Here is an 11,044-nt window from a genome sequence, read left to right on the forward strand (position 1 = left end):
TAGCAACTTGGAGCACTTTGAAATGCAGCTTAATACAAACTAAGTTTTCCTACTTGCAATGTTGTTTTCCTGCTGGAGGAAGAGAACAAGGTTCATGTACTAAGTAAATGAAACAGTCAAAACGTACAGCTTTTTGCCACTTTTGTCTTCTCAATCATGTCAATCAGCCAACATTCCTTTCTGTGAACCAGAACCTGTTCTAGGAGCTTAAGATGTGGGAGGAATTACATTCTAGAGTGAAATTCTGAAAACATATTAAAGTAAGTTTGAGGACAAGAGATTTTGGAAAATATAAAATATGAATATGGCCAAGTCACTAAAGTGCTGAACACCTGAGATGAAACCACAGTAATGGGAAAGTGGTGCAGGGGAAGAAGGTGTTCTGCAAGAATTAGGAGAAGTGAGCAGAGGCTCTTGGTGGAAATAGGATGGGGCAAAATGAAAGCCCATTGACTGGAAGCAAACAAGAGAGGGCTTGCAGGGCTCAGATCAAGAGGGACCAGAAGCCTTCAGGATTTAAATCAAGGCATAACAGAAAGCCATGGCAAAGTTTTAAGGAGCAGAGTCAAGGATCTCATTTATATTTTAAATATACCTCTTTGATCTGTGTAATGATAGATAGATTAGGGATAAAGGAAAAAGGAGACCAGGTAGGAGGAAGCAGTTGGTGACACTGGCTAGAGTCACTAAAGTAGAGTTATAGCTGTGAGGATGTGAAGAATTATAGGTAGGCTTTTGAATTGCAGCCAAAAAGTAGTGATAACTTGGAGATGGGACTAAGGAAGACAGGAATCAAGAAAGATTAAAAGACCTGAGGCCTGAGCAACTAGATGATGATGGCTTTTCCTGAAATGGGAGAGTGGGCTAGAGGATCTGCTGGAGGGTGGGTATCAACAGCTGGGTTTTGGCTCGGTTATGCTGGAAATATTTTTCAAAACCCAAGGGAGCTTGGCTGGGGTAGTGGTTCAGCAGTAGAGCGTTTGCCTAGAATGTTCTAGGCCTGGGTTTGATCCTCAGCACCACATAAAACAATAAATAAATAAAGGTATTGTGCCCAACTACAACAACAATGACAACAACAACAATAACAACAAAAACTCCAAGGGAGCACCAGGTGCAGTGGTGCATGCCTTTAATCCCAGCAGCTCAGGAGGCTGAGACAGGTTGCTGAGTTCAAAGGCAGCTTCAGGAAAAATCGAGGAGCTAAACAACTCAGTGAGACCCTGTCTCTAAATAAAATGCAAAAGCTAGGGCTGGGAATATGGCTCAGTGGTCAAGTGCCCCCAAGTTCAATCCCTGGTAACACCCCCGATCCCCCCCCCAAAAAAAACCCACAAGGGAGCAACTGAATAGTGGGCTGCTGTTATCCAGGACTTTGGGGCTGAAGACAGACATTTCAGACTCATCAGTGTAGAGATGATTCTCAAATCAAAGAGAAGGAGACAAAGAAGAGGCCTATACACACTAGCATTTTTGAGGGAAAACCTGGAAGAGGAGGAATTAGCAAATGAAATACAGAATTGACCAGTGAAACTGGAAGAAAATCAGGTTAGGTGGTATCCCACAAACCAATTGAAAAAGTGTCTCAAGGAAGTCAAATATATCCAGAACTGTTGAAAGGGTGAGCAAGGCTAAAATTTAATCTTCGGAGTTGTCAAGGTACGAGCCATTTTTGAAGAGAGATGACAAGAGTTGTCTTAACAGAGAGGGGGAAATAAAGCCAAATAAAGTAGCTGGCAGGATCAGAGAGAACAGCAGAAGGAATGAATCTAGCCAGAGCAGCAAATTGGTCAAGGAGTTCTGCTGAGATGGGGCCACTGAAAGTAGACAGGAGCCAGGAAGTCTGGGAAGTGGCCCAAAGGAGAGGAAGAGACAATAACTGCAGAAGACGACTCAGCTCAGAACAACATACATGATCATAATGATATAAGCATGTGAACACTGACATAACCAATCTACTGGGAAGCTGGAGAGAATGGGAAGTATGTTATAAAAGGTCTTAGGAAGAAGAGAGCTAAGTCTTCATAATCCATTTTGGGATGTCGGTGGTAAATGCCTAAAAGAGAGAATGTAGGTAGTAGCAGAACAACCACCTAATATGGAAACAAATGCTAACAAGATCAGCTTCAAAAGCTGAAATCCCTGGAAAAGGAAAAATAGGGTGAGGGGAGGCGGCTATACACTGCTTTTATGAAAATAAATAACGCAGGTGGCTTGGGAAGCTGAGACAGGAGGATTACGAGTTCAAAGCCAGTCTCAGCAACAGCAAGGTGCTAAGCAACTCGGTAAGACCCTGCTCTAAATAAAATACAAAATAGGTCTGGGGATGTGGCTCAGTGGCCAAGTGCCCCTGGGTTCAATCCCAGCAATCAGCCCCCCACCCCTCAAAAAAAAAAAAAAAAACACCCTATAGCATTATTTGATTTTTAAAGTATGTGCACAAATATTCAACTTTATACTCTTGGACCATGGAATTCAAACTGGGTAAGGGATGAGAGAATATAAAGTGAGTATGCAAAGGGAATATGTGGTGAGGCCAATGGCCGAAAGTTTCAACGCAACAAATTACTACTGAGGTGAACTGGAAGGATGAAATATCAGTAAGAGTGAGACAGACTTTGATGATACCAGCAAGTGGCGACACAGAGGAACTACTGAGATAAAACAGAGAAAAGAGATCTTTGAATTTATAGAAGTAAAACACCTGAGACAGCCAGAACGTAAGATGGATCATCCATGTGACTGTTGAAAATTTCAGAAAAACAACAGCAGAGGAAGAAAGACAGAGAGCCACTCTGTTCAACTTCTCCTTTGAAGTGTTTTCTTTCTAAAATGGGGCAGAGGTGGAGAAATAAGGGATGAATTCTTTAAACACACAGGCCTGTAGACTTTATAAAAACTTAATTCTAGTAGTGAATTTACAGACTATTATGGTAAGTTAGAACATGTGACTTTTAAGAATTATTTTATTCATTAATTCAAAAATGTCTTGAGCAAGGAAGGGAGCAGAGGATGAAAAGAACTGACATAAGAGCTACTAAGTGTATTTACAGTAAAGGCACAGATCAGAGGGTCAAAGACGTCACTGATTTGTTCAGAAAACTTTCAATTTAAATAAACTTAGCTTAGTTAAATGTAGCTTACTAGTAAAACACTAGCCTAGCATGTGTGAGGTCCTGAGTTCAGGCCCAGCACTGCAAAACAGAAACAAAAATCCTGAACCACCTTGCTGTCTCTGGGGTGTAGTATAATGTTAGAGTACATGCCCGGCATGTGCAAAGCCCTGGGTTCAAACCTTGCACCACACACAAAAACAAAGAATTAAAGAAAAAATATTCTTCATACTAAAAATTGTTTACTCCAAATCTAAGAAATATAAAATATCAGTTATAAAATTATAAGCATTATCAAAAATTTTAAAACTATCACTCTTAAAGATATATAGTTGGGGCTGGGGGCATAGCTCAGTGGTAGAGTGCTCGCCCAGCATGTGTGAGGCACTGAGTTCGATCCTCAGCACCACATTAAAAAGAAATAAATAAAGTTATTGTGTCCATCTACAACTAAAAAAATAAAAATAAAAAAACAAAACCAAGAATTACGGTTTACTTTTCTAAAAACTACTTTCACCAGTACTTATTTTATTTATTTATTTATATATTTTTTCCTACTATCTTCTTTTTTCAGTGGTGCTGGGAATTGAACCCATAGCCTTGGTACATGCAATGCAGACACTCTACCAAGTGAGACATATCTCTAGCCCCCATTTATATATTTTTTAATAACAAAAAAAGCCTGTAGGCTGGGGATGTAGCTCAATGTTCAGCATTTGTCAGGCCCTGGGTTTAACTCTCAGCATGCACATATGCATGCATACCCCACCCCCACACACAAACAAAACACTTTTAACAATGGTGTAAACTAAAAATGTACATCTCAAGTAATTTTTTAAATGAGCACACAATCATGATATGTTTTGGGGGGAGCTGCTTATAATTGTACATATAAATACATGCATATGTATACTCTTAAGGAAAAATGAGAGAAAAAGCAACAGCAGACAAATAGAAACTGTCTTAGACCAGGCAAAGCAAGAAACCAATCAACCTGCTACAGACCTCCAGAGCATCAGATGCTTCCCAAACCAGGGCCAATGGATGGACTGAAAACTGGAGGTATGTTAGAACTACATTAGGAGCATTGGAACCCACAGATCTCACCATAAATAAGACTAGGCCATTGTGTTCTTGAGGGTACAGGGATATATAGGACTCCAGGAGCAGCTGAGGGACAGGGTTAATGCCTATACTGAAAACAGAGCTGACCAAGGCTCTTCAATGAATAGTGATATTCCCACATTAACTTTTAGAGCTCTAGGACTCAGGTTTATACCACCAGGAATTCTTCTCAGGAAAGCAGATCAGCCAGAGAGAAGATTCATAGATTACATTCGTTTCCCCAGGGAAAAAGTGGCCTTGTTTGTCTTACATAGAAATTCACTAGTTAGCAAGCCCTGTCTGTGCACCTTGAATTCCCAAGCAGTTATTCAAAGTGCCTGAGTCTTAAATACAAACATCTGAAGATTAACAGACATTTAAAGTGCTGAGAATAAGACAATCTAAAATACAGCGTGCAAAAAAAAAAAAAAAAAGAACCTGATGAAAAAGAGATCTTGCAAGGCAAGGAAGAAAACCTCAACAAAACAATCCACAACAAAAGATATTCCATCATAAAAAGAAACATGAAAAGTCAGCCATCAAAATATTTGTTGAATAAATGAATGATCAGAGCTATTCAACTCTGTAAGCCAAAATACAATGATGGAAAATATTTCAACCTAGATTCCTGTACCAAGAAAAACAATGTAATGTGTTAGTAGAATAAATCTATCAAATATGTGGCAATTCCAGAAAAAATGAGGTAGTAAATTAAGAAAAAGGAGACCAAGGAAATGGGATCCAAATGGAAGTAGAAAAGGTAATTACTAGGGATGGTATAAGAAGCTACAGAATGGTATCTGCCCAGCAAGCCTAGATGGCAACCAAGCCAGACAGGACGAAAAGGGCAAGACTCTAAGAAGAAAAGAAGACTGACAGACTCTTAAGGTTCACAGTTTTTGTCAAGTAAGGAAATGAGATATGTAGTAGATTAAAAGGGAAAAAAAAGTACTTATTAACTCTGGGAAAACAAAAGTTGTGGAAGAAAGAAAACCACTGCATTGTACAGAACAGTTTCTGGAAAATGTGTACATTTAAGTAATGCATACCAAACCCTAATTTAAACAAAAATTGTACCTGATGGCACTGGAGGGAGAAACGGGAAAGCATTAGGTTAGGTAGGTGAAGCACTGTACTATACCAACTGTTTTGCTATAGTTATTTTCAGTAGTAATAACTATAGCAAAATCAACCATTCCATGCATATTCTAGGAAATGCTGTAAGTACATCACATTTATTTATTAATCCTCAGAAAGTCCTTGCTATTATTATCACCTGATTTAAACTTGGGAACAGAGAATTTAAGTAATTTGTCAAAAGTCACAACTAATTACTAACAAAGCAAGGATAAAACCCAAGCAATAAAGCTTTAGACTCCATGCTTGTATCTACTGTAACAGCAGACCTCAACACGGTTTCCTACTCTTAAAAATTATAAAGTACTCTGAGCTATGTATGTTGGTTACGTCTATTAGAAGTATTTTAACAGCCTTTTCAGAATTGTCAATCTTCTTTACTCAATAAAACTCATAAGATTTGTTAAAAGTTAATCACAACGTCACACACAAAATTCTATCAATTAATGTTTCATATTCTGTTATGTTAAAATCCAATCTACTTTGCAGTATAGAGGTTATCTTTTAACCATGCAAGTTTCAAAAAAAATTTTTTTTGTTCTAATTAGTTACACATGGCAGTAGAATGCACTTTAAAACACCATATGTAAATGGAGTATAACTTCTCATTCTTCTACATGTACAATCACACCGGCCGTGTAGTATATATGCACAGAGGGTAATAATGTCCAATTCTTTCTACTATTCTTCTTACACCCCCCCCCGCCCCCTCCCTTTCCTTCAGCCTAATCCAAAGTAACTCTATTCTTCCCTAGCCCCCTCTCCCTTGTGAATTAGCATCCACATATCAGAGAAAACATTTGGGTTTTGGGGATTAGCTTACTTTGTTTAGCATGAATACTCTCCAGCTCCATCCATTTACGAATCTGCCTCAAACAAATAATTCTTACCAATGAGAAAATTTGCATTTGTAAGAATAAATTAGAATTTTAGAAACCATGTATCCACTACTATTAAGCCTGACAACTTTCTGAGAGATACTTCAATGGATCAGTAGGAATATTTATGAAGTATTTTACTATCGCTTAATAAAATGCATCAGTATTTGGAAGATAATATAGTGAATCAATACTTTCCAAATGACTGGGGCATACTGTTAAAAAATCTTGCATGGGCATACCTTTTCCACACATCCTCATCAACACGTATTGTTGCTTATGTGCTTGATAATTGCCATTCTGACTGGAGTGAGATGAAATCTTAGAGTAGTTTTGATTTGCATTTCTCTGGTGAGACTGCAAATTGGTTGCACTATGGATATTCTTCAGAAAACTTGAAATGAAATCAGCATTTGATGCAGCTATCCCACTCCTTGGTTTATATCCAAAGGACTTAAAATCAGTATACTACAGTGATGCAGCCACATCAATGTTTAAAGCAGCTCTCAACTCACGAAAGCTAAACTGTGGAACCAACCTAGGTGCCCTTCAACAAATTAAAGGATAAAGAAAATGTATATATATGTATACACACAATGGAATATTACTCAGCCATAAAGAAGAATGAAATTATGGCTTGCTAGTAAATGGATGGAACTGGAGACTATCATGCTAAGTGAAATAAGTCAGTCCCCCCAAACCAAAGGTTGAATGTTCTCTCTGATGTGTGGATGCTAACACACAATGGGGTGAGGGAAAGTAGAAGAATAGAAAGTCATTGGATTAGTCAAAGGGGAATGAAGGGAGAGGGGTAGGAACAGGAAAGACAGTATAATAAATTGGACATAACTTTCTTATGTTCATATGTGAATACAGGAACAATGTAACTCCGCATCATGTTCAACCACAAGAATGGGAAGTAATATGGGGCTAAGATTGTGGCTCAGTGGTAGAGTTCTCACCTACACATGCATGAGGCACTGAGTTTGATCCTCAGCACCACGTAAATGAGAAATAAAGATATTGTATCCACCTAAAACTAAAAAAATAAATATTAAAAAAATGGGAAGTTATATAAGTACATATAATGTCAAAATACGTTCTACCATCATGTATAACTAAAAAGGACAACAACAAAAAAAAATGTTTTTAAAGATTTTTAAAGCAGGAAAGAAAAAAGTTGGAAAACAATAAAACAGTGCCTCATCTCATGCTAGAAAAATAGACAAACTGAAAAATGTTAGTAAAATAAATAGAAAGCTCCTCTGGAAAGAAAACCATTTCAATCCAAGGCCACCTAACTCTTATCCATGTTTAACATTATCATTTATGTTAACTGCAAATTCTCTGCAAGACACAGAAAACACACTACAAATCCAAAATTTCATAATAAACCAAAATATTTTCCTAGCAGAATTCATGAAAGAATGTACAAGAAAACCATACCTGAAAGGAAGAATCCTGTGCCAAAGATGTTCTCTTAGCATTCTTTAAAATCCTCTGCTGAGCAATGAAACGAATCAGATGGTTTGTTTCAGGAGAGCCCCGGGTGCCAATTGAAGAACGTCGACGAGACTTTTTTGTAATGAAATTCTCTTATAAATTGGAACAAAACACAGCAATCATTAGTAATCATGTCCAAAGCTGGTGATGTACCAGCCTGAGAGAGAAAACATGACATGCTACACAATACTAAGTAGAGAATTATTGGCAAAGTAATTCTAACCATCATCAATTGGGTAGAAATCTTTATTTTGTCCACTCATTTAGTCCATGCTCCTAAAATAGTGCCTGGCACATAGAAGGCATCTATGAAAGTTGTCGCAAGATACAATAACACATTTCATCTAGTAGTGTTATTTTTGTTCCGTATTTCCTGCATACAGAGGTGGGTAATGGCTTTCTTTTGACTAAGAACTCCTCCTTTTTTTGAATTAGTTTTATCCACAATGTCAGAAAGATTACCTAAGCACCTGAATAGCAGTCCCCCTTTACCCATGATTTCAGTTACCTAGGGTCACCCAGTTGGAAAATATTAAATAGAAAATTCCAGAAATAAACAATGCATAAATTTTAAATTGCATTGTATAACAGATGAAATCTCAAGTTCTCCAACTCCATCCTATCTAGGATATGAAACACCCCTTTGTCAGGCATGTCCAGCATACCCACACATTAAGTCACTTAGTAATCACATGGGCTATTTAGATGGTCTGATAGTATTTGTGTTCATGTAAACATTATTATACTTAATCATGGCCTGAAGCTCAAGAGTAGTGATGTTGGAAATTCAAACATACCAAAAAGAAGTTGCAAAGTGCTTCCTTTAAATGAAAAGCACAATAAGATGTTTAGAGAAACAGAACAACTTCATATGACTTACTACAATAAAGTTATAATTTTTCTGTTCTTAGTTGTTTTTAGGCTTTTACTCTACCTAATTTACAAGTTAAACTTTCCCACTGATACGCATGTACAGGAAGGAAAAAACAAGCACATACAGGGTTAAGTTCTATCTTCAGTTTCAGAAATCCACTGGGAGTCTTTGAATACATCCCTGTGGATAACAGCAGCAGGTTTTGAGGGTAGAGACCACTACTATGCTCTTTTGCTCTTAATTTTTCAAGGTAATTTTTTTTCTGAGATACCTGCTTACCTTCAGCACACTACCCTAAATTTTGCCCTTTTGCCTGAGTACAAAACAGATCTAGTGTTTTACAGTCCTAAGAGTAACGTTCCTTTTTTCTTTTTTAAAATATTTTTTAGTTGTAGACAGACACAATACCTTTATTTGATTTACTTTTATGTGGTGCTAAGGATGGAACCCAGTGCCTCACATGTGCCAGTCAAGCATTCTACCACTGAGCCACAACCCCAGACCCAAGAGTGATGAACACAGAACAACAACAACAAAAACAAACAAAAAAGAACACAGAACAGGTGCCACTTCAGCCTTGTCTCATTCATCTCATACTTCTAGATAACAATTGGTCTCTCCAGTCTCCTGCTATCCTCCATTTCTAAATGTCATTCTCTAATCCAATTCTATTCCCATATTTCTTTCTTGTCCACCGAAGCCAGACTTCACTGGTGAATTTCATTTCTACTGCTTGAACACCAGCCCAAGTCAATTTTCTGTTTGTGATTTTTAAAAGAGGCACTGCCAATCTATTAATGTTATTTTTTTGAATCGATCCTCAACTTCCACTTATTTTTGCTATACATAAACATTAACGAACGACTATTCCTATTATACACCCTCTTAGATCCCCTTTGTTGGGTCAAAAAGTGATTCACACAGTTTTCCAAGATGGGCATGGAACACACCTGATTTAGGATCATCATCAAGCTGGGTGCTCCAAGACCTTATTGCCCCCATCTGCCATGCTAGATGAGTTGGGCATGTACACTGAAGTCACCCAGGCCATGCTGCAAGCCTATAATCCCAGAAACCCAGGAGTCTGAAGCAAGAGGATTTCGAGGCCAGCCTCAATCTTTGTGAGACCCTGTCTCAAAAAATAAAAAGAGCTGGGATGTAGCTCAGTTGCAGAGTCCCTGGGTTCAATCCTCAGTACAAAAAATTAAAAAGGAAAAAAAAAAAAAAAAAACCTGAATAACCAAGTTTGCAGAGTCAATGAACTTAGACACCTATTGTAATAAGATGGAGAGAAACAACAAAACTAATTATACCAATGTGATTTTTATATCTGAAAAGCAGTACAATAGAATGACAACTTTTCTTACCTGAAGAGTTCTTAACAGAGCTTTCAGGTGTAATTCCCAATTGTTCTACGGTTGCTGTGGAAAAGTTCAAAGATGATTTAAAAGTATCTGGTGTGCAAAGATCAGGAGTCATTCCTGCTGCATGCTTCTGAGGAATCACAAGCTTTCCAGTTCCCAAAATGAAAGCAGCATTTTCTGAAATGGACAAGATGTTGTAGGGCATAAACATCATTATCAAGATAAATACCTAAACCTTAAATTTCATGAAGAGGCAACAGATCACCATATACCAGCGTTATTAATTGCAGACTCTTTGATTTCAGAAGGCTCCTTGTTTTTTGAATTAGTATCCATCTAGAAGACAAAATTTAAAGAAACAAAAAATAATCCACCACCAAAATTAATGTGGCTAGACTAAAATCCTTATTCAGGATTGAATGCCAATACAATTTATATCAGCATGAATAGATTTTTTTGAGGTATAATGGCACAACACTTAAAACCACCACCAATCTTCACACAATAATTTTAATCTTTGTGTCTGGGCTAGCACCACCTTGCACTCTGACATTCCTATGTGTACATAAGCAATTGCTTACACAAAAATAGATACTGTAATGTTTTCTTCTTGGATCATTTTTGCTCCAAATTACAATTACACGTCAGTATGTCGCTGATATACACAATTCACTTTCAACTGGGAAGTATGGTAACTTCCTATGAGAGGGAGCTAACCCGTAATTCTAAATATTTTATTTTTTTATATATATATAGCTGCCATAAAAAGAGCTGTTGAGAGAGAAAGAAACTGAGTTACTGCTGTTCAGCTTGAAACAAAGCAGACCCCTCAATCTTTCTGGATATGTGAATCATCTGTGTATCCGCGATAAAGAGGCAGCTGTGTGCATTTCCCGAAATTCTAAGTGAGCAGGTCTGGAGGGGCCCCGGAAAACTCCTTCTAAAGACCACCCCGGGTGACCCGGAGCAAGTCGTAAGTGGGTCACCTTCCGCGTCCCCGTGCGAAGTGCTAAGTCCAGCAATTCCGAGAGACACCCCGGGGAAGGAGCACTGCCAACCCATCCCGAAGCC

At 37.9% G+C, this 11,044-nt stretch overlaps 1 protein-coding gene across 1 annotated transcript in view; it reads right to left on the reverse strand.

The window, feature by feature from the left end:
• Nucleotides 1–10,309, reverse strand: part of Cdca2 (cell division cycle associated 2) — a 79,502-nt gene extending 69,193 nt beyond the window's left edge. The window contains exons 1-3 of the mRNA XM_077792461.1: nucleotides 10,246–10,309; nucleotides 9,968–10,150; nucleotides 7,679–7,827 (exon numbers count right to left, since the gene is read on the reverse strand). Coding sequence (XP_077648587.1) covers nucleotides 7,679–7,827; nucleotides 9,968–10,150; nucleotides 10,246–10,309 — 396 coding nt within the window. The remainder of the gene's footprint in view (nucleotides 1–7,678; nucleotides 7,828–9,967; nucleotides 10,151–10,245) is intronic.
• Nucleotides 10,310–11,044: the final 735 nt, after the last annotated feature.

This window comes from Urocitellus parryii, chromosome 14, assembly GCF_045843805.1.
Source record: "Urocitellus parryii isolate mUroPar1 chromosome 14, mUroPar1.hap1, whole genome shotgun sequence".
NCBI lineage: Eukaryota > Metazoa > Chordata > Mammalia > Rodentia > Sciuridae > Urocitellus > Urocitellus parryii.